At 39.1% G+C, this 25,315-nt stretch overlaps 1 protein-coding gene across 1 annotated transcript in view; it reads left to right on the forward strand.

Moving 5' to 3' along the window:
* The window catches only part of chn2 (chimerin 2), a 46,051-nt gene that overhangs the window by 9,775 nt on the left and 10,961 nt on the right, over positions 1-25,315 (forward strand). Inside the window, exons 2-7 of the mRNA XM_026284335.1 lie at positions 12,371-12,409; positions 14,673-14,728; positions 14,940-14,971; positions 15,327-15,440; positions 16,055-16,325; positions 24,686-24,769. Coding sequence (XP_026140120.1) covers positions 12,371-12,409; positions 14,673-14,728; positions 14,940-14,971; positions 15,327-15,440; positions 16,055-16,325; positions 24,686-24,769 — 596 coding nt within the window. The remainder of the gene's footprint in view (positions 1-12,370; positions 12,410-14,672; positions 14,729-14,939; positions 14,972-15,326; positions 15,441-16,054; positions 16,326-24,685; positions 24,770-25,315) is intronic.

Raw genomic sequence — 25,315 nt, forward strand, 5'->3', positions numbered from 1 at the left:
AATCCCCAGATTCTTTACGCTCATTGTGTGAAGTGGGAGAGATGTGTGGGTTTGCATTCTGTGCCTCAGAGAGACATAGAGTCTATATAATATACCCCAGCTCTTCCAGAGCAGCATACTGTACAGATGGCCTCCCCACAGGAGCTGGAACATGTCCCCGAAAACACTGGATCAGCACTAAATGTGTGTGTATTGCATATTCACATATGTGTGTTCACTGAAACAGACTGCTGTGTGTGTGGTTATGGTTTTGCAGACTTTGTTGGTACCAAATGTCTCTACAGGCAGTGTTTTCTTCATAACTCTTTTGGGGTTTTTACACATCTAGACTTCACTTGACACAACAATAAAATTTTACTATAAGTAATTTCCATTTTACATGCAGTGTAAAGTAGGACCATTCTGCATCTTAAAACAAAATAGTGGTGTTTTGTTCCTGAATCTGTGTCATTGAATGAATCAGTTTAAGATTTTTTTTTTTTGTGGTTATTTAATGTGTCATGACAGATCACTAGTGCCTCAGTTCAAGGGGCACATGAATTGATCATCTCCTCCTTTTTACTAGCTATATCACAAAATAAACACGAGTGAACATCAGAAGTTCAACTCTGGAAAGGCATCAGTACATCCAAGTTTTCAAGTTTGAATCCACCAATGTTAATCTACTCTTCTGTCTGGTTTGTCGGGCAAAATGCCAAATTCATCATTATGATTGGTCAGATTGCCTGTCAATCAAACTCTTTGTGAATGGTCAGTTAAACCCAATGTAATGTCTGTGTGGGGAAATCTTTTTTTCTTACGCAAAATTCACTGACAGCGTAAGGAAAAAAGTTTTGTTCTAGAATGAACAAAAGTGTGGTGCATATTTTTTTATAATAGCCTAAGCTAAATTTGTACATTTTATTACAAAAAAAAAAGTTTAAACTTGTGTGAGTTCCTTTAACGTTTTCATATGTGGACAAGCAGTCATGCCTTATTTCTATAACTGAAATAAATAATAATATCTTGTGGTGAAGTAAAACGTTGATAAGATGCTGATTCAGTAATAATGCTGATGGATTCAAGATGAGTGAAGGATTCAGACTGATTCAAACTAGTCTTTTTAATGATTCATTAAAAGAGTCATTTGTTTGTGAATCACACTGATCGTGCTGTATTGCTGAACTTTAAATAGCAGAATTTTCTAGTGTCCTGTTCCAAATTCAGCCTATGTTTTTGATTCACTAAAAAGAAACCATATAAACCATGTTTGTAAATCAAACAGTTCTTGCCGCCAGCGAGGACAGCTCGATAAAAAGACGTTTCTTGCCAGTATATTTTTTAATTTCCTCACATTCAATAAACATTCAAATAAGGCTAACATATTTTTTTTGCCCCTGTAAATGCTGTTGCTGTTGACAAGGATACACTTCTCACAAGGACAGTAAACCTGAAAACACATTGTAGGGACCAGCCAAGTGTTTAGCAGTAAGCATTAGAAATCATATCAGTTAAAAAATAAGTCAGAATGTATAGAAAGTAATTTGATGATAGTGTATGTGTGTAAGTGAGTGTGTTGGGATTTGATAGTGTATTTTGTCATGAGGTTTTATTAAGGTCGTGCCTCTGCATGCAGATATTTTAGACGGGGGTGTTCATTTGAAGTACTGCTAGTGTGCATCTGCATTTCTATGTGTGTTTTGGCCTAAGGAAGCCTGCTCCCTCTCATCCGCTGAGCTTTAATTTGTGTGAAAGATAAGAGTCTGCCCAAGAAAGTGGGAGCTGGGAGGGTGTGTGTGAGCTGCAGATAGTCGTCCAACTTTCCATCTCAAAGCGGCTATAACGCTTTCAGAATCTTCTAAGCAACCAAATCGTTCCTGCTCCAGCCCGAAATAAACAGCAAGTGACATTTCACATTACCCAGCCTGTAAAATAATACCTCAAATGGATGCCTGTGCTATAGCGCTATGGAGAAGTTGAATATGATAAGAGCTTTTGCAGCATATCTCCAACAGTTTGTCCTTGGCACATTGTAATCAGATTCATCTAGTCTCTTTTTTTTCAGTAATGGCAGGCATTCCTCACAGATTGCCTGTAGCATTCAGACAGGAAATTTGCTTAATTAAAATCCTTTTCTCCTGAGGACGGCAGCAACTCTGGAGTCTAATCAAGAAAGATGCAGTATAGTTTGATATTGTGCAGTATCTTTCAGTCACATCCTTTCATAGCCTTCACAAACCACAACCTTCAACATTCTAATAGCACTGCCTGCAATATTCTTCCTATTCAGGCTTTTCAAAGCTTTTGTTCACTTTTAATTGACATACTGCAAGTAGCCACTAGCCAGGAGTGTTTTGTGAATAGGCTGTCTGCACCTCCTGACCCTGAAGTTTCCTCCTTCAGTGTTCTCCAGGCTCTCTGTTAGATCCAGCGATAGTGAAAAGAAAGCACCTGGCAGATCACCAAAAGAAATCACATTTTCCAAATGAGCCACTGAAGAATAATTCATTTTTGGTATTGTTTGCAGCACGCCAGCACCCCTGCGCTCCAACAGACAATACAACTTCATTCTAATCCAAACATACGCTCACATAAACACAGATTGAAAGCTAATCCATCTCACTTGAATACTGTAAAGTGGACACTGGGCCAATTAAAGGAGTAGCTCAGCCACAAAATTAAATTAGCTGAAAAAGTACTCACCCTTAGGCCATCCATGATGAATTTGTATCTTTATTAGAGGCAGTATATTACTTGCTCACCAATGGATCCTCTGCAGTGAATGGGTGCCATGAAAACAATAAACCACATGACTGAAGCTTGATTTAAAATGTTTTTTAAAGTCGTCTATCCATAATACTGCTTTCTTCAGTGAAAAGGTGTAGTCTGAATCAGAAATAATCACAATCCAGCACAGTTCAAAACAGTTGTCAACACAAATATAGTGCCTTGCAAAAGTATTCAAACCCCTTCATTTTTTTCACATTTTATGTTGCAGCCTTATGTTAAACTGCTTTAAATTACTTTTATTCCATATCAATCTACACTCCATACACCGTAAATAGAACTATCAAAACTTTGTAATTTATATATATATATATATATATGTGTGTGTGTGTGTGTATATATATATATTAATTTAATAAGTACACTGCATACAGTAAGTATTCAAACCCTTAACTCAGTACTTAGCTAAAGCACCTTTACGGCTTCAAGTATTTTTGGGTATTGTGCGAAAAGCTTAGCACATCAGCATTTGGCAGTTATCTGCCATTCTTCACCTCACCTGTTCACCTCTCAAGCTCTGTCAGGTTGGATGGGGGCAGATGCATATTTTAGGTTTCTCCAGAAATATTTGATTGGGCTCAAGCTCAGAGTGTGGCTGGGCCACTCAAAGACATTCACAGAGTTGTCTATAAGCCACTCTTGCTGTGTGCTTGGGATTACTGACCTGTTGGATGGTGAACCTTCTCCCCAGTCTGAGGTTCTGAATGCTCTGGACTGGGTTTTCATTAAAGCCATCTCTATACTTTGGTATATTGAGCTTTTCTTCTACTCTGACGAGTCCCTCAGTCCCTGCTCTCGAAAAAGTGATGAGCAGAGCTGGTTTCCTTCAAACATGATGCTTGGAATTGAGCTTCATCAGACCAGATAATCTTGTTTCTCAGTCTGAGGGTCCTTTAGTTGCTGTTTTGCAAATTCCAAATGTGTTTTTATGAGTCTTCACCGAGGAGAGGATTCGGTTGAGTGGAGTGTTGTGATGTTTGTCCTTCTGTAGGTTTCTCCTATCTTCACATATGATCATGGAGCTCAACTAGAGTGACCATCAGGTTCTTGCCCTTCTCCATCAATTGTTTAGTTTGGCCAGCTCTAGGAAGAGTTCTGGTTGTTCCAAACATCTTCCATTATGGATATAAGCAATTTTTTTTCTCTGAACATATGTGCTCTTTCACAGATGTGTTCCAAGGGCTTGGTCTTATGCAATGGAATATTTATGTTTTTTACCTTTAATATATTTGCAAAGATGTTAAAACCTGTTATTTTCTTGGTCATTATAGTGAATGCAAATGCAAGTGCAGATTGATGTGGGGAAAAAAGTAATTTAAAGCATTTTAACATTAGGTTGCAACACAACAAAACATTAAAAAATGTTGAATACTTTAGCAAGACACTGTATGTTGGTGCATTTTAATGTGAGAGGACAACAGGACACTTTTTCACTAAAGAAAGTTTTATTTTTTTATTATGGACCCATGAGTCAGATTAAACATGAATTTATCATGCATTTGGGAACAAAACATGACCAAACATCTTCCCAAACTTATAATGAGAAACTTTTATAAACTGGCTATTGTCAACAGAATAAATGCTGTGGTTTGGTTTAACATTTGGAATTGAATAAAATGTAACACCCATAATTTATTAGTCAGAATTGCAATTTAACCATTGCATAGTTAAAACAAAATTGGTTCTTTTATTTGTGATGATTTTAGCTCACATTTAACAAATAAAAGAGAAATCCACCAATTTACTATCTCAACAATTTAGAATACTTCATAACATTTTTTGTGAATTTTTGGTCTTTCTGGAAAGTATGTTCATTTACTGTACATGAACTCAATACTTGGTAGGGGCTCCTTTTGCTCTGATTACTGCCTCAATTCGGCGTGGCATGGAGGTGATCAGTTGCACTGCTGAGGTGGTGTGGAAGCCCAGGTTTCTTTGACAGTGGCCTTCAGCTCATCTGCATTTTTTTGGTCTCTTGATTCTCATTTTCCTCTTGACAATAGCCCATAGATTCTGTATGGGGTTCAGGTCTGGTGAGTTTGCTGGCCAGTCAAGCACACCAACACCATGATCATTTAACCAACTTTTTTGGTGCTTTTGGCAGTGTGGGCAGGTGCCAAATCCTGATGGAAAATGAAATCAGCATTTTCAAAAAGCTGGACAGCAGAAAGAAGCATAAAGTGCTACAAAATTTCTTGGTAAACAGGTGCAGTGACTTTGGTTTCCAAAAAACTCAATGGACCAACACCAGCAGATGACATTGCACCCCAAATCATCACAGACTGTGGAAACTTAACACTGGACTTCAATCAACTTGGGCTATGAGCTTCTCCACCCTTCCTCCAGACTCTAGGACTTTGGTTTCCAAATGAAACAAATTCAGCAAATTCCTTGACACGTCTGTGTGTGGTGGCTCTTGATGTCTTGACCCCATCCTCAGTCCATTCCTTGTGAAGTCCTACAGTCCTACAAACAAGCCTGTAGAAGGCCATTTCCACCACTGAATAAAAAAAAGTGTAATTGTTACTTTTTTAATTTTTAGATTTTTTAATAATTAGATTTTATCCTACTTCAAAATATTTACATTGTTCCTTCACAATTTATCATGCACTGTTGTCTGTATGTAAAATGTTTTGCTTTACACTGGTTCATGAATAACAAAGGATTGAGACCAGCAAAACATAACTTCAAACCTCAGCCAACATTTAAACCTCGCCATATCATCATCTTCCAGGAAGAAAAAGGACTAAATCGCTTGATGTTCTTGCTAAATGTTCTCCTTGCAAGCACATGCCAAAGCCTCAAACCATGCAATCCATTCATTTTGGCCCAGCATAGCGATTGCCTTTTTTTCCAAGTCAAGGCATAATGTGTACCTTAGCTTGACACCTCAGTTTTATGTGTGCTTTTCACCTGTGGCTCTATAAACATATTTGACAAGACATATACAGATTGAGCCCATGTTGTTTAACAGTTGTATGTTTGGTTGTAACGGGTATGGATGGAGCGCTGTGTGTGTTGTGGTTTCGGACTTTGAGCTTGTGTTTGCTTGTGAGCATGTAGACAGGGAGGAAATGCTGACTGGCCGCAGTAAAGTGCTGACAGTAAAAGAGACAGTGCCTGAAATAAGACATGGATCCACAGAGACCAGCACGTATTCAGGGAAGAAGAAAACGCACATTGATTTATGCATTCAAAGACACTTTGCTACTGCTACTATTTTCCAGTATATCTTTCTTATTTGATCCACTGCTGCCATTACACAAGACCACACATTTACTCATTCTGACACAATGTGTGTGTCATTGCTAGACTTTCCATGAATGATCAGAGGTTCAGGTACTTTCTTGGATGAGGAAATGCTGATGCACCACAATCTAGTTTATTTCTTACACATGCATCTTTGTCTTATTGTCAAATTTCTGTTTATGGTTTTGCATAGTTACTGTCAGGCCTATTTTATGTACTAATATTGATTCTCTAGAAGCCTGTCTGGCTAGACTGTGAAAGCAATGAGAGGAACTGTTGTGATTTATTCCTGAAAATCCTGTTTTATTTATTTTATTATTGATGCTTTCAGGCTTCTGTATTTGGACTTCGGAGAATGATTCAAGTGAATAATTCAATGATCTGTTTGACAGATTTTATACTGTGTACTGTGGGATCGGTAATAATTCATAAATAATAAATGAATGTTTAGGGCTGCCAGTCAATTAAAAAATCTATATCCTGATGTGCTGGATATTCATGCACTTATTCATATATCAACTGATAAACATTGCCTTCAGAATTATTAAGCATACAATAACTGACATTGCAAAATGCAGTTTTTAGCAGCAAATTAGTGGATTTAAAATATATTAACTTCTGTAAAGCATGACAAAAGACAAACACATAATGATTTACAAAAAAACTTTATTTGAACATTATTACAAAGTGAATTTAAGTGTTAAGAAACTGTCATGAATGTGTCTTCTCTCCAAGTACACTTACAGTATGTGGCCTTTAATTTAATAAATATTATATAAATATTTAATTGTTGAGGTGCTTTTTTTCACAAGGGACAGCCCATAGCTGTCTAGTTTGTGCCATTTTTGTTGGTCTGTGTTCATACGCATCATATGGGCATTTAAAATGCATCAAGACCCCTGAAAACTGTTTTTGGATCTAAAAACATCCCATATGTGAATGGCTCCTTACTCACTTAGTGTGGCTTTTAGTTGCTAGACCTGTGCTGACTGCAGAATTCCCAAATCCATGCTCTGCACTGGTACTTCAAGCTTAAATTGCTCAGATGGTAGAATATTTTTTTACAGAGCTGTTCAGAGCTGTTCAGGACATTGTGTTAACAAATATGTCAATTTCTTATCAGGTGAAGTCGTGGCCAAATGGTTAGAGTGTTGGACTTGCGATCCAAGGGTTCTGAGTTCAAGTTTTGGGCTAGCAGGAATTGTAGGTGTGGGCAGTGAATGTACAGCACTCTCTCCACCTTCAATACCATGACTTAGGTGCCCTTGAGCAAGGCACCGAACCCCCAACTGCTCCCTGGGAGCCGCAGCATAAATGGCTGCCCACTGCTCCGGGTGTGTTCACGGTGTGTGTGTGTGCACTTTGGATAGGTTAAACGCAGAGCACGAATTCCGAGTGTGGGTCACCATACTTGGCTGTATGTCACGTCCCTTTCATCTAATTTTTTAAAGCAATTTTGCACACTCATTTAACATGTTAAATTAACAGTAATTAAGTTATTTGCATTAAAATATTCAAGGTGTTCTTCTGTTTTAAATGGCCTTCTCTGGGAGTACAGGGCTGCTATTCTGATTAGTATGCATAATGTATCCAAATGAACCTGCATATCCAGACTGTTTGTTCGACAGCCATTTGAACCCTGTCAGGCTCTGACTTGCATTTCTTAGAAAAATGACTTACTTACTTTAAGTGCTGCTCCACCATTCATTTATCGCACCCTATTTAGAGAGCATTTGCCATAATGTTATTTGACGTTTGATATACGCTGGAAGAGCATTTCTGAGACAAATTTACACCAAATTTACAAACTATACAGAATGGAGCTGTATTTGGGTGTAATGTGTCAATAACAGTGGAAGAGTATATAAGTGGCATCTTATCTCATATCTCAAATTTACTTACGCTCGGGCCATCCAAGGTGTAGATGAGGTGCTTATCATTGCTTCACTTGCTCACCAGTGGATCCTCTGCAGTGAATGGGTGCCGTCAGAATGAGAGTCCAAACTGCTAAAAACATCATGATAATCCACAAATAATCCATAGGTGTCCAGTCTATCAGTAAACGTCTTGTGAAGTGAAAAGCTGCATGTTTGTAAAAAACAAATCCATCATAAAGAAGTTTTAACTTCTAACTGTTGTTTCAGGCTAAAATATGAATCGTCTATCCATAATATCGTTTTCACCAGTTGATTTGAATTAGGAGAGAATTTTCAGTCCAAAACAGCTCTAAACAAATATGTTGGTGGATTTTGATCTGAGAATACAACCTTTTTTTTTTTTTTTTTAACTGGAGGAAGTTTTATTATGGATGATGGATTCATATTTTGGCCTGAAGTGATGGTTTAAAGTTAAAAGCCAATAATGATAGCCTTGTTTCTTACATACACAACAGATTTTCACTTCATAAGATAATAAGATGTCAACATTTAAATCAAGGACCGTGACGTCACCCGGCATGGCGCAGCCGGGGCCCCACCCTGGAGCCAGGCCCGGGGTTGGGGCTCGTATGCGAGCACCTGGTGGCCGGGCCTTCCCCCATGGGGTCCGGCCGGGCTCAGCCCGAAGGAGTGACGTGGGGCTGCCCTCCCTCCGGGAGCGTAAGGGGCTAGTGCATAGTGGATCGGGCAACAGTAGTAGGCGAGACCCCTGACGACCCGATCTCTGGACACGGAATCTGGCTTTAGGGACGTGGAATGTCACCTCGTTGGTGGGGAAGGAGCCTGAGCTTGTGCGGGAGGTTGAGAAGTACCGACTAGAGATAGTCGGGCTCACCTCCACGCACAGCTTGAGCTCTGGAACCACACTTCTTGAGAGAGGCTGGACTCTCTACCACTCTGGAGTTGCCCATGGTGAGAGGCGGAGGGCTGGAGTGGGTTTGCTAATAGCCCCCCAGCTCAGCTGCCATGTGTTGGAGTTCACCCCGGTGAACGAGAGGGTCGCTTCCCTGCGCCTTCGGGTCGTGGATAGGTCTCTCACTGTCGTTTGTGCCTAGGGGCCGAACGGCAGTGCGGACTACCCGGCCCTCTTGGAGTCTCTGGGAGGGGTGCTGGAAAGTGCTCAGACTGGAGACTCCGTCGTTCTACTGGGGGACTTCAACGCTCACGTGGGCAGTGACAGTGACACCTGGAGGGGCGTGATTGGGAGGAACGGCCCCCCTGACCCGAACCCGAGCGGTGTTCTGTTATTGGATTTCTGTGCTAACCACGGTTTGTCCATAACGAACACCATGTTCAAGCATAAGGGTGTCAATCGGTGCACGTGGCACCAGGACACCCTAGGCCGGAGGTCGATGATCGACTTTGTGGTCGTGTCATCAGACCTTCGGCCATATGTCTTGGACACTCGGGTGAAGAGAGGGGCGGAGCTGTCAACTGATCACTACCTGGTGGTGAGTTGGATCCGATGGCGGGGGAGGAAGTTGGACAGACTCGGCAGACCCAAACGTACTGTGAGGGTCTGTTGGGAACGTTTGGCCAAGCCCCCTGTCAGAGAGATCTTCAACTCCCACCTCCGGCAGAGCTTCGACCGGATCCCGAGGGAGTCTGGAGATATTGAGTCCAAGTGGACCATGTTCTCCACCTCCATTGTCGCTGCGGCTGCTCGGAGCTGTGGCCGTAAGGTCTCCGGTGCATGTCAAGGCAGCAATCCCCGAACCCGGTGGTGGACACCGGAAGTAAGGGATGCTGTCAAGCTGAAGAAGGAGTCCTATCGGGACTGGATGGCTTGTTGGACTCTGGAGGCAGCTGACAGGTACCGGCAGGCCAAGCGGACTGCAGCCTGGGTAGTTGTGGAGGCAAAAAATCAGGCCTGGGAGGAGTTCGGTGAGGCCATGGAGAAAGACTATCGGTTGGCCTCGAAGAGTTTCTGGCAAACTGTTCAACGCCTCAGGAGGGGGAAGCAGTGCCCTACCAACACTGTTTACAATAGAGATGGGCACCTGTTGACCTCAAATGGGGATATCCTCGGGCAGTGGAAGGAATACTTCGAGGATCTCCTCAATCCCACCGACTTGTGTTCCGTTGAGGAAGCAGTGGCTGGGGACTCGGAGGGGCACTCGTCCATCACCCGAGCTGAAGTCATCGAGGTAGTTAAAAAGCTCCTCGGTTGCAAGGCACTGGGGGTGGATGAGATCCGCCCCGAGTACCTCAAGTCTCTGGATGTTGTGGGGCTGTCTTGGCTGACATGCCTCAGCAACATCGCATGGCGGTTGGGGACAGTACCTCTGGACTGGCAGACCGGGGTGGTGGTCCCTTTTTTTTCAAGAAGGGGGACCAGAGAGTGTGTTCCAACTATAGGGGGATCACACTTCTCAGCCTCCCCGGGAAAGACTATGCCAGGGTACTGGAGAGGAGAATTTGGCCGATAGTGGAACCTCGGATTCAGGAGGAACCGTGTGGTTTTCGTCCCGGTTGTGGAACACTGGACCAGCTCTATACTCTTTCCAGGGTGCTGGAGGGTTCATGGGAGTTTGCCCAACCAGTCCACATGTGTTTTGTGGATTTGGAGAAGGTATTCGACCGTGTTCCTCGCAACATCCTGTGGAGGGTGCTCTGGGAGTATGGGGTCGGCGGCCCCCTACTTAGGGCTGTTCGGTCCCTGTACGACCGGAGCAAGAGCTTGGTTCGCATTGCCGGCAGTAAGTCAGACCTCTTCCCGGTGCATGTTGGACTCTGGCAGGGCTCTGGCATAATTTTTATGGACATAATTTCTAAGCGCAGCCAAGGGCCGGAGAGTGTCCGGTTTGGGGACCATACGATTTCGTCGCTGCTTTTTGCGGATGATGTTGTCGTGTTGGCCTCCTCAGACCAGGACCTTCAACGTGCACTGGGAGGGTTTGCAGCCGAGTGTGAATCGACTGGGATGAGAATCAGCACCTCCAAGTCCGAGGCCATGGTTCTCAGTCAGAAAAGGGTGAATTGCCCACTTCAGGTTGGTGGAGAGTCCCTGCCTCAAGTGGAGGAGTTCAGGTATCTTGGGGTCTTGTTCACGAGTGAAGGATGGAACGTGAGATTGACAGACGGATCGGTGCAGCTTCTGCAGTAATGCGGTCGCTGTACCAGTCTGTAGTGGTGAAGAAGGAGCTGAGCTGTAAGGCAAAGCTCTCGATTTACCGGTCAATCTACGTTCCTACTCTCACCTATGGTCATGAGCTGTGGGTCATGACCGAAAGGACAAGATCCCGGATACAGGCGACCGAAATGAGCTTTCTCTGTCGGGTGGCTGTGCGCTTCCTTAGAGATAGGGTGAGAAGCTTGCTCACTCGGGAGGAGCTCAGAGTAGAGCCGTTGCTCCTCCACATCGAGAGGAGCCAGCTGAGGTGGCTCAGGCATCTATTTTGGATGCCTCCTGGACACCTTCCCAGGGAGGTGTTCCAGGCACGTCCAGGTGTTCCCCGGGGAAGACCTAGGACACGCTGGAGGGACTATGTCTCCCGGCTGGCCTGGGAACGCCTCGGGGTCCCCCCGGAAGAGCTGGAAGAAGTGGCTGGGGACAGGGAAGTCTGGGCGTCTCTGCTTAGACTGTTCCCCCCGCGACCCGGCCCCGGATAAGCGGAAGATGATGGATGGATAGATGGAAGATAATAATTGATGGACTAAAGTCATGTGAATTATTTGTGTATTTAATATGTTTTTAGCAGCCCTTTCGATTTGCATTCTGACGGCACCCATACACTACAGAGGATCCTTTGGTAGGCAAGTGATGTAATTGTAAATTTCTCCAATTCTTTTCCAGTGAAGGAACAAACTCATGCACATCTTGGATAACCACATGGCACTTTCATTTTTGGATGAAGTATTCCTTTAATATGTGAAACCGTGAAAAAGATTATTGCTCCATTTCATCGGCCCAAGTTCAAAAGCAATAAGATATTTAAATGTGCAATTAATTGTGATTCATTTGGTTAATTTATCTGCATGTACTGTTATTAATTTGATTACAATGTATAACTGATTGACAGCCCATGTGATTTAAATAGAAAAACAAACAAACAAACAAAAAAAAAAAAAACATTTGCTGCTTCGTGATAACAGGGGTCTGTCTGTGTGTATTTTACTTTATTGTCTTTGACCAGGGAAACTACATGAAAGAAGTGTTAAAATATGTACATCCCTGAGGGGATTGTACAGGAAGGATTATGTTGTCAGCCATGCGCATTACGGCTTACAGAACAACTTAACATTAATGTAACAATTTAATAACCTTGGACCACAGCCACTCTCTAACTGACAGTAAATATCATAGACCGTGTTAAGTGAGAACAAGCTGACAAGAGATGGTTATTTTAACACATGTTCGTAGCACATAACAGAAGACGCCCTGACATTTGTTTTATTATTTTTCCCTTTTTTTGTAGATCCTGAAGATTATCAGCCACCGATATGGAAATCGTACTGTAAGTATTTGAATGTGTATTTAACACATGTACTTATTTAGATCATTGGAATTTAGAAAACTATATCCAGTTGACAGACTTCACACTATACTGGAAAAACTGCCTGAACAACATACACTCAACTGATAAAATACAATAATCTGGGCTTCAGACAGCAGAACATTGCATCATGGGAATGTGGACTGGCACAGAGAAAGTGGACAGGAGCAATTCTAGAGCACTTTTTGCTGAAGGTCTCCATGGCCAGTAATCATTATCTCAAATTTTTGTAGCCCATCCCATGATTCAACTCATTTTCCCTCGCAATCCCTCCCACTGTGTAGTATTTTTAGAGCAGGCCCCGTCCTTGTCATTCCGGTGGCTATTGTCCAGAACCCACTGCTTGTTCTGAACTTCTTTGACAAAATCTGTCAGATGCCTTCTTCCTGTAAGGAAAAATCTGAGTAGTGAGGCCAGACTCCGTCTGTGCTCAAACTGTGTTGGCCAACTGCTGCTCTCTGTGATGAGCAGCTTTTAATGAAGTCATCAAAAAAAGGTCACGTCCATGTCGAGCTGAAGTATCCCCGCACATCTGCTGCTGATTTTGAGTCGGCATTGATCATTTCACTAGTGCTGCTGCTTCACACTGATCTAAATGCCATTATAAAACTTTTTTTTAATTACAGAACTAATTGGTTGAGATTATTAATATACTGCCTTTTTTTCTAATCAATATGCTTCCATTGTACATTTTTTAGTACATTTTGTAAATGCAAATGTTCCCAGCAATGCAATTTGGGTTCAAATGTTTAATTAAAATAATGACTTTCTTAAAGATTTTCCTCAAACCTTGAACACATATCTGAATCATAAATTAATTTTTTGATGTAAAAAGATACACAGTAGTGATATATATATATATATATATATATATATATATATATATATATATATATATATATATATATATATATATATATAAATTATATAGAAATGTAGTATTTGTTTACAAGTATCATAAATTATTAATTAACAAAAATTTTGTTTTAGGAAGTCACCACAAATTACATTTTACGACCTGAACTAATATTGCCTTGTGTATTTAAAAAAAATATATCAAATATCAAGATTATGTATGTATCACATTTTTATGTATTTCTGTACAGAAAATCTGATATCCCATCAGAAATCCAAATATTTCTAATTCATTTATTTATTTTATTTTTTTGTCTGTTTTACAGTGTTCAAAACTCATATAAATCATTTATTGAAACCCACTGTAGGTGCAAAGAGAGATGGAGGTGCACTTTAGCACCTTTATTTATTTTTAAAGTGACAAATGTACACTACAAAGGTATCACAGAAGCACTTCTCGTGTGGCATTTAGGCCCTAGGTGTTTTAACACAGACTATGTAATGCTGCTCAGAGGTGGCTTAAATGCATTTACACAGCCATTAGCCTAAAGCTATATACTTGATACTGAGCTGAGGTGGGACTGAGCAGGCATAATTTAGTCTGGCTTGAATGCAGCACTGCGCATTTACCCTGAATTCTGTCCCTAGAGCAGCATTAACGCAGCTGTGGAAAGACGCCTTTAGGAGATACAGGTGTATTTTCCATTTTAGTGATGTGGCTCAAAAATTCAAAGTTGCCATTTTTATCATTGTGAATGAAGTAGCTCGCTATCAAAGGAATGTTGTTTGAACTGACCGCAAATTGACCTTGCCTGTGCAAGCCGATTATTTGGGAGAGGATAACCTGAGGAATTCCTGGTATTAACCTCCATTCTCTGTACTACATTTTTAAACAAACAGGCACAATAAAAACATCAGAGCTTAACCCCCCCTTAAGCTGAACACTGGCCCTTCATGTACGCCATTCCCATATTGACCAACTGTTGTGTTGATTTATCTGTTTGCCTTTTGCACAGTGTTCATTTTTCAATAGCTTTACCAATATTACCCAATCCACTCTTATAATGCGTTGTAGCTTAGTCTGACAGCAGTGATAGTGGGTGTGTCCTCAAGCTCAGACCTAATGGATTAATGTCTAACAGAGAATGCTGTGTTTTGACATGCTCTATATGTACACCAGTATCTTACCACAGAAACATAAAGATTTAGAGTTAAAATTAACTGTATAGTTTCTCCCATTTGGGTTGCTGCTCATGGTGAAACATTAAATATCAATTTATTGATATCAACTTTTATGTTCATATAATTCCTTAAAATAATAATAATAAAAATAAAAAACAGCAAAGATATTTTGCTTTTTGTTCATCAGTGTACCAGCTACAGCAGGAAGCACCAAGACCAAAGAGGATCACATGTCCTCAGGAGGTAAGTACAGGAAATGTGTGTAAACACTCCCAAGGTTTATCAAACATGACTCTTATTGATTCAGTCTGCATAGCTTTTACTAAACACTGGAGCAGATATCTCCATGTTCACAAAATCCTGTCAGAAAAGACTCTCCTGTCATCAGTAAGGTGAAGTAATTTGTGTTAAAAACTGTATTTCTCTCTCTTACCTTTTTCTGTCTAACATGCAGATGGAGAGCAGACCCAAATACTATGGAAGAGAGTGAGTGTCTAACTTCATTAGTGGTGTTTTGGAAGCAAAGCATCAATTCTACTGCTATTAGTTCTCGTATCCATCTGGTTACTTTTTACCCCATTCTTCAAAAATGTGTGTGAAATTTAGAGTGACTAAGCCAGATTTATTATTTAAGAGTGTTATGAGGGGTGGTGGATACTGATTTTGTGTAGTGATGTGCATGAGGGTGCAAATATGAAATAGTGATTGAGGGAGAGAGAAAAAGACAGTGATTTATGGTGTGTCAGTTGAGTGAGAGTGTGTGTGCATGTGAATATTTAAGTATGATAGTCTCTGTGTGTGTGTGTTGTGTACCAGGGTAAATGATAGTGTCTGTGTACAGGTTCCATGGTCTGATTTCCAGAGAGCGTGCAGATGAACTGCTGGCTGGTACAGAAGGTGCTTACCTCATTAGAGAGAGTCAGAGACAACCAGGAACATATACACTTGCTTTGAGGTACACACCATCTATTTTTCTATCCTTTTCTCTGTATGTTCATCCATCCATCCATACGTCCATCGTCTTCTTTATATTGCAGTAGATACTTAATATTTTACTTAATATTTTTAAATTTCTTTATATTGTTACAAGTCAAAAGTTTTTAAAATGTATTTTTTTTCTGATCAAAACTGAATTTTCAGCATCATTGCTTCAGTCTTCAGTGTCACATGATCCCTCAGAAATCATTTCCGTATGTTTATTTGATGCTCAAGAAATGTTTACTATTGTTATTACAGTGGAAAACAGTTGTCCTGCCCACTAATTTTGTGAAAACCATGATACATTTTTATTTAAGAATTATTTTTGTTATTAACAGAATGTTAAAAAGAATAGCTTTTATTTGAAATAGGAGTCTTTATTTACAATGTCACTTTTTACCATTTTAATACATCCATGCTGAATAAAAGTATTAATTTCTTTAAAAAATAAGTTATATTATATTATAAAATACTATATAAAATGCTTTGTTTTACAATGTACAGTAACATTATAATATAATTATAATATTATATAATACTGTATAATAGTATATGGTAATATAATATGAATACTGCTTGTCTATCACACAGATTTGGTGGCCAGACTCTGAACTACAGACTCTTTTATGATGGAAAGCACTTTGTGGGAGAGAAACGTTTCGAGTCAGTTCACGATCTGGTTACAGATGGCCTCATTACTCTCTATATTGAGACGAAGGCAGCAGAATACATCGCGAAGATGACCACAAACCCTATCTATCAGCATCTGGGCTACACCTCTCTCCTGAGGGACAAAATCACTCACAGACTCAACCAGACCCGCTCTGAGCCCAAAAAAGTTACTTTCCAGCAGGATGAAAAGGTGAGAGGTGTACCTATTCTTATATAGCTCATAATGTTCTTTGTACACGTTGTAGTACATGTACACATATGTACACTTTACTAAAGTTACAGCCTACAGTGTGAACAATGTATGATCAAAGCCTTAAATATATAATAAACTGCATAATCAACAGACATTGTAACCAAACCATGGTCACTTATGGCAAATAATGGTGATAAAAGAATGTGTTGCAGTATTTCTTTTCAGTAATAAAAGTATTAGTAAGGTTTACTAATAAATAAAAAAAATGTTTTTTTTTAGGTCCCACAGGGCTTTGTTTTAGGACCTTTTTTGTTTTTCATTGTATATTGTGTAGGCTTATCAGGAAACTTGGGATACATTTGGTTGTTTTTTGGCATTATTGCAAATTTCAGCACTCTTACTAAGTAGCAGTAATGCTGTAATTTCTGTTTTAGTTCCTTTATTTGAGCCATATTTGGTATCCAAGATTATATTTACTCCAGAATTCAATGAGAGATTTCAACTTAAATTCTAATTTCTGTCTCTTCGCACAGTGAAAACAGGACATACTGTAGACACAGGCACTGATTCGTTATGTGCCCATAAATGTTATCAGGGTTTTATTGCTAATAGTCAACACAACCAACACAAATCATGGTGTCAGACACAATCCTTCCACAAATCATTGTTAGAATGGTGTTTAGAGAAATAAGAAGGAGCATTTCTTTGCATGCATTTGGAAGATTAGATGAGTGTGAAAGTGTTTCAGCTTCAAGGTGTGCATCTTTGATGAAAGGTACTGCCATGAATGTGTTGTCTCCTGTATCATTTATCAGATGCACTGTCTGGTTCACTGATGGGAGAGTTTTATCAAATCAGTCAGGTCTACCATTACTTCTTTTATAAATTCTATTGCTTCACTCGAGGTGAAATGGCTCTTCATGAGAGCTCTATGAAATAAACATAAGCGAGGATCAAACATTTGTGAATTAGTCAAAGGAAGTGTAGTTTGTTTATCACCAAGTCATGTTTGCATAGGGCATATTTGTTTTTGTTGCAGAAACCAGACAGAGAATTTTTAATGTGACTCAGTTGGCTAAGCATTCAAATTAATATAAATGAACTCGATACACCCCCCCCCCCCCCCCCCCCATATCTCACTGTTTTCTACAAATGTCCACTAGGGGGCAGCCTCAACAAGCTGTCAAACTGTAAATATAGATTTGTACATATATTTCAAAAGATCTGCTTTGTGCAGCCCATTGTTCACTTCATCAGATTTTCTTTCTCTTATATTGCACACACTGTGATGCAAATTAAATGCAGAAAGAACATCAATTAAATCCGTAAACTTTTTCTGAGCAGTCCACCCTGCTACAAACAATTGCATTTTAAAATGTAAAATCCATAAAATGCACCTTTTGATTGTTTATTCGGAATATTGTGTGTGTGTGTGTACTGTAAAGTGTGCCTCAAGAAATACAAAGACCAGCAGAAATCTGGTCTCACAATACACATAACGTTCTGGAACATTTCCTTCGGCCTAATCCAGACAGCATTCTACATCTGGCACAATGAACATAAAATGACAAACCCAAAACTCACAAACTCACTGAATCTGCCATTTCGGTTGTCTCTGACTAATACTGTGATTCATGATAATAACTGTGCAGTTATCGTTTAAATATTGGCTGTAATATATTGCTGCATTTTTACAATGTGGCTGCAATTCTTGCACACTTACTAGATTAATTCTGCTATAAACATAATTAACAGTGTTATTTTAGTGTTATTGATGTACTGTTGTATTATTTACTAATATTTTGAATACATTTTTTATATTTTAAATTTGAAAGTTAAGCAGTGTTGTTATGTTCCTATTATTTTATATTAGTTTTTAAAAGCGTTATTATTAATTTAAATCAGTTTATTTTCATTTATAGTTTGTTTTATTTTAGATGTTAACAATGGCATTTTTTTCTTTCTTTTTTTTGTTTTTGTTTTAGTTAAAATAACAATCAGTTCTGTTTTTTATTATCTACCATTGTGTTTTAATGTTGTAAATTGCTTTTGATCTATATTTAAGGCTTTTCATGGTAATTGACTAACCTAGCCCTAGCCAATGTGTTACAATGGATACATCATCATCATCAACAACCTAACAATCAAATTATTAAGGTAATTTTGTCTCTTTTGAGATTTCACAGTGACTTCACACACCCTGAAATCACTTTTACGTCACTGTCTTGATTCACTGTACTTGTGCCGGTCCCATTTAAGGACCAGAATTGGGTGTGTTTTTCTGTGAAGGCAGTCTTCTTGTTTGATAATCTGAATGAAACACTCCCATTGCCTGTCTGGTTACCTGCGCAGCTCAGAGTTCACATGGCTCTCTTCTTCTAATAACAGTAATCGCTTAAGTGTTCTGCTGGCCTGGCAAGTTCCTACTAAAACCACTCGCTGCTGATGGATCGGAGTTATTAGAAATAGCACTGAGCTTTGTAGTGATTTATCATTGTTGTTTACATTTTATTTCAGCACTGCAGCTTTTAAACTGAAGGATTGGAATTGGAATAATCCTTTTTTTACTTTCCTGCAGTTGGACATAAGTCATAATAATGTTGCATTCTTGGCTTTGCCAGTTTGACAAAATGCAATTTTTGTCCTTTATTTTTATTTTTTTTGTCCTGCTGTGCAATCAGGCATAGATAGTATTTTGAATGAATTGAATAGTGTATTAAATAAATATAACACATTTCCCTCTGTGTGTATCACATAGGATGTGGTTTTGTACTGTAGACACTTTCTGTGCCCTAGTTCTGTCTGTCTCTTCAGCTGCGGGGGTCTCTTCTGTCAATACAGTGGTCTCTAAAAAGAGACTAGGCTTTATTGTCTCTCTTTTGTGTTTCACTTTGTGCCTCTTTCATTAGGAGACAAGAAGCCATCTGCCTTAGGACAAAAAGTGCAAGTCTTGCTCATGCACTCACACTGTGTGTGCGCCCCATCTCCCTCTTCCCTTTTATCACTCAATGTAACTCCCCAACATCTTTCTTTTGAGAGTATAGGTTAAATGTGTGACTCTAAGTCACTGTTTTTACTTTAGTGTTGGTATTGACGTTTAGGTTATCTGAACTGGATGTTGGTCCTCTAAGCAGTTTGAATTAGTGGTAATATAGTTTACATTTTGCAACAATGCATGCATTTAAGCAGTTGAGAGATGCTGTATAGTATATATCACTGTACATGAGTATACTGTAGTACTGTAAGATGAGTCATACTTATTTGGGTCAAAAATATATTGTTATAAAGTATATAAATTCTATAAAAAAATACCCTTTCTAAAAAAGTATGCTAAAGTGTACTTTATTTTTAACAAGGGACGTCAGGATGTCATTTTGTAGGCTAACCAGCTAGTTTGCCATGGGATTTTTATTGTAGTGGTTTTCGATGCATTATTCTAACATTACCTGAAGAGACTTGTTTTGTTTAACAACATAAATTATACACAGCCATGTCTCAAAAATTAATTTTGAAACTGTTATGTGCTTTAAAAAAACTAATTTGCTAACATTGTCTTTCACATCTTTGTAAACCTTATTTTACTTATAAACCAAAGACTGGTATTGTAAAACACTTTCAGGGCTAATGCTTTCCTCATATATGTTAATTTTAGTACATGTTAATAAAACTCTTTGGTTTTAGGACTACAAACCAAAAAGCAATATATTGATTATATAAATTGGCATTATATCAGCCATCAGCTGCTTTATGCCCTAGATATTGGCATTGGGTTTGAAAAACCCATATTATTCGACCAGTAGAACACATGTTAACTGCCTTTTACCCCCAGTGCACAAAAATGTGTGTCACTGTGGAGGTCAGCAGAAATAAAAACCACACCAGCGCTTTTTTAGCAATGCTCATACTTTGAGTCAACACAACTCTGACAGTCTTCCACTCACCTCCGCCTGACTTTTCTGGGAAATCAGGTACATTACGTCTCTGAATGTGGCATATCTTGAATATGTGAGACATAGCAAGGTTGTTTTTCTTCCTCTTCAGCATTCTTTCTTTTTTACTTGTCACAGCTCTATTATTCTTTCCTAATCTCATCATTTTGTTAATTGGTGTAATTATTCAAATGACTGGCCACCCAATCTGGTGTCCGTGAGGTTATATCTGAAGTCTTGTGTGTTACGGGAAATACACAGACAGTGTTGCTGGCATCGGCATCAGCCTCCTGCTGAGAGGGGTCATGGTCCCCCAGCCTGGACATGAGTCTTGGTTTTGGTGCAACAGCAGAAATCCTTATTTACACCTGGTATTTAGTTGCATCACTCTTGGATGATCTGATGACAGAGCTTGTGGTCCTGTAAGACACCTAGTACAGTCTTTAAAAAAAGGTACCAAAGACCATTTGTGGTTACCCATTTCTTAATAATCCCATGTTTCAAACTTCAGTTAGTGTGTAATGTTGTTGTTAGGGTATAAATAATATCTGTAAAATTCTAAAGCTCAAAGTTCAATGCCAAGCGAGATATTTTATTTAACAGAATTCGCCTACATCGAACGACCAGTTTGGACTACATCCCTCTACTTCCTGCAGTAATGACGTCACTAGAACACTTTTTTGACTAACCTCCGCCCACATGAATACACAAAAAAGGGGGCATGGTCTTGTTGCGCTCCGACGGAGAAGAGGAAGAGCTGTGTTTGTGTTTGTCGCTATGTCGTCGAAACGCTGTTATTTTCATCTCAGAGTCCAATTACCTTTGTTTGGCCTTCCCAGGGACGCTGTACTTAGAGATCAATGGTTACAATTTTATGTTTAAATCAGTTCCCGAAAACTATAATCCACATGTAAAACTATGTGCAGCACATTTTGCTGAGGACAGCTTCCTCAATCTCAATCAGTTTAATGCCGGATTCGCACAAAGATTATTCTTGAAAGATAGAGCGGTTCTCTCTTTGTCTGGAGAAGGCATTGTTTATGGACCACAACCGGTAAGTGTATTTTATTATTTAAGTTGTTGCGTTTAACAGTTTCTGTAACTTATTACACAAAGGGCAATGCTGTTTAGCTTTGTGAACTAGATGGTAGGGCTTTGCAAAAAAATCGAATGCGATTTTCATGTGCATCTCATCAGTAAAGGCATTCTATGATTAGAAGTACATCTCCAGCACGTGCGTTCAGATCAGGATTGCCAGGTTTTCAAAACAAATCCTGCCCATTTGCTTCTCAAAACTACTCCAAAACTAGCCCAATCCCGTTTCCAGGAGGGCAACGTGAGGTAAGCTGGTGACGAATCACAACACGAACCGCTGGCACAATCAGAACTCGTTACGTATTTCTGAAGGTGGGACTTTATAGAACAAGGAAGTCATCAGCCAGTTTTTATGACAGTGAAAACAGCGGTATACAGATAAGTCAATTGTGTGAAAAATACAGTGTTTTTTTTACACGCGAAACATGAACACATGTTATATTGCACACTGTAAACACAATCAAAGCTTCAAAAAAAAAAAAAAAAAAACGTGACCTTTAAGAACCATTTTGCAATATAAAGGATCGTTTGTGCAGTGGATGTTAAAGGCTCTTCATGGAACCTTCAATGCCAATAAAAAACCTTTATTCTTAATAATGTAGTAATGTTTGGTTCTTTTAAAGATAAATGTAACCTGTAAATGTATTACTTCTGGTTTACCACAGTGACACTTTTTTCACTTTGAAACACAAAAGTCCATGCAACTAAAATGTTTACATCATTTGGGCAGATGTCAATACAGCAATCGCACTCGGGTGCGCACCAAACAACCGTACTGAGACCCAGCTGAAGAAGTGTACTCTGGTACAATTTGTTTAAGGTGTGAATATGACCTGACCTCGATCCGACCCAATTGCAGAAATCATGCTCAGAAACAGACAGGTAGTGTTGTTATTTGTGTTTCAGTAGCTTGTTTTTAAATCAAAATGCTTAAAAATGCATGCAAATGATGAGTTTTTGTTACCATGGCACTCGTGACGTGAGTGTGCTAAATAGGCTAAAGCTTGCTGCAAAAGTTGCCATGAACATGTTGGGAGGGAAATCAGGGAATAGTAAGGAGATATTTGAATTTTTTATTAATAAACTAGTATTTTCTGAGTCAGTGTTGCAAAGATGAAATCGATGATCCTGACTCGCCATCTCATCATTGGACGGCCCTTTAGAAAATGCATCTTGGATTAGCCTACATGATGAAAGAGATTGTTTTGGATTTGGATTATTTCGTTTTGTAGTCGTTTAAAGCTTTCTATATTCATCATGTCTGTAAGAAAATATTAGCTGATTTTCAGTTCCTTATTGTAAAGTGCTCCTGCTCAAGACTGAGGCTGCAAGTGCATCCTGTTTGTTCTCTTTATTTTACAAAAGCACAACATATTGTTGATATTGTGAGTGCACACAAATAAAAGCAGACCATTTACAGTTCAGAATTATTATTATTATTATTCTTACCTCTATGAGCAAAAATTATGGCGTATTTAATTTGTTTCCACTGATGTCCTGAAGTGCACTTCTGATTCCACTTCTGATTCTTCTGATTTCACAAACTAGATATAGTCCTAATAGCACACGTTTATCTAGGTTAAATATTTAAATCAAAAGGTTGATATGCTTTAAGTATTTTATATCTATATATTTTATTTTTCAGCTAGTCATAATTACAACATCGTATGACATTGTCTTATATGATGCTCATAAGTTTCTTCATATTGCGTTGGTATCTGAAAACATCAGATCAGTAAAAGAATAAAAATTGCACTACGAAAGATCTCCATGAGTAGCCTGTTTTGCACTTCCTGTTTTCTCTGCTTGAGAATTTCTGTTCTTTAAATGGATGACCTGGATGAAGCAAACGTGTACTTTTGTTTACAAATTCTGGTTCACTTGCAAAAAGGGCAGTGTGAAAGCAAACCAACTTTGTATTTGACCAAAGCAAGTGAGCTAGCAGACTTTCCTGGTGTGAATACACCCTTAGTTTTTTTAATTTTTTTCAGAGGCTTAAATGTACTTGCTGGATGCTCAAAAACCAATGAGGTTTTTGAAGATTGGGGAATATATTTTCAGTCTTTCTACATATGTCTACATATAAGTCTAATTAAGTTTGTTACATGCCATATATATATATATATATATATATATATATATATATATATATATATAATTTTTGTAATTATTTGTGAAGTTTAAAGGAAATCCTACACCAAATCATTTTCAGTGTGCCTTCAAATATGGTTTGTATTGAGACCCTTAAGGGGACATGGTGGTGGAATGGAGAGAAATAGAAGATAAAAATTATATTTCAATGCTGTTGTGTTCTCCTGCACAAGTATGCATTCCCCTGAGAAACTTTGTTCACTTGCAAAACTTTTAATACCATCAAACGTGTCCCTTTAGGGGCTCTGTATGTTTGAGAGATCCAGATCATAAAATACTTTGTGCCCTGTTTACATTTTGTAATTTTTTGCTATCCACTTTTAATTAGATTACCCAAAATAGATCATAAGCAAGTCTGAGTATTGAAAGTGATTCCGGGACTATTGGATTATCCTGTGATGCAGGATTACTACTGTGCATGTGCTTCAATCCGGATCCAATTTGAAACAGAAGTTAGATCAACAGTTTAGAAGTTTAGAGACAGAGATAACTACATAAAACCTCTTAGTGCTAGACCTGAAAATACCTTTTTTTAAAGAGAACTTGCTCTTCTCTTCTCTTCTCTTCTCAAAGCAGAGCTTTGATTTTATTGCTTATAAAGACAAGCTCTTTGGCTTTGAGCTGCAGGATTATCTGCTCTCAAGGGAACTGTGGTGGAATCGTGTCTGGAAGCACTGTGTTCTGGATTCCATTGATCCCACTGCAGAAACCTGCTGAGATGTATCTACAAGACTGACACAATCACTCTTTCTCCCTCTCTCTCTCTCTCGCATTGCCATTCTCTCAGAGTGCTGAATGTATGCTATTTTGTCAGACACACTCCTGCCCCCAGGCAGCCCACCCACCATACCTCCCACCCCCAGCCCTGCCCATGCAGGACCAGGCTGTCCCCCTTCTCAGTCGACCCAGATCACCAAAGAGTGGAGGACTGACTCAATCCCTGCTTTTATCTCCCATTCCATATTATTCTCATCTTCCTATACAGAGGAGATGCAGGCTCTTCCAAGGCATAGTGTCCAGGTTGTTGGCACTAAGGGGTCAGCGCAAGGTGAATTAGCCCCTCACAAAGCCAAGCAGAAGGAGCATAAGCACCAGGAGTTGTTGGCTTTAGCTCTAGGGGTGAATCTGGGCTGTAAGGGTGCCCTCCTCTGGAAGCCTCTAAAGATTTTGGCTTGTTCACAGATCAGCCCATCACCACTGAGCCGACGGACAATCAAGGATGGACCAGAGAAACACTGCAATTATGAGAAGATCCACAACTTTAAGGTGGGTGCTGGTTGTGTTATGATGATATGTCATGTCATCTCAGAATTATGGTATCTACACCATTCAAAAGTTTGGGGTCAGTAATATTATTGAAAAATTATTTTTATTCCGCAAGGATAAGAACTGGGAAATTTATAATGTTATAAAAGATTCCTATTTTAAATAAATTGTTTTTTGAACTTTCTTTTCTACCAAAAAAAAATTAAAAAAAATCTGCATATTAGAATGATTTCTGAAGGAACATGTGACACTGAAGCCTGGAGTAGTAACTGCTGGAAATTCAGCTTTGCCACCACAGGTATAAATACAATTTTAAAATATATTACAATTGAAAACTGTTATTTTAAAATGCTTTGGTGAGTATAAGAGGCTTTAAAAACCATCAAAAATCTTACCAGCCCCAAACTTTTGAATGGTTCAAAATGTTAATCTCATCATAAACTCCTTATTGACATCATACAAAAAGAGTCAAACTTGCTGCATCGTTAACAGTTGAAGGTAGCTGGGTAACTATGTTTGGACTGTTTTTTTTAAAAAATCTGAAAT

This window comes from Carassius auratus, chromosome 16 (assembly GCF_003368295.1).
Source record: "Carassius auratus strain Wakin chromosome 16, ASM336829v1, whole genome shotgun sequence".
NCBI lineage: Eukaryota > Metazoa > Chordata > Actinopteri > Cypriniformes > Cyprinidae > Carassius > Carassius auratus.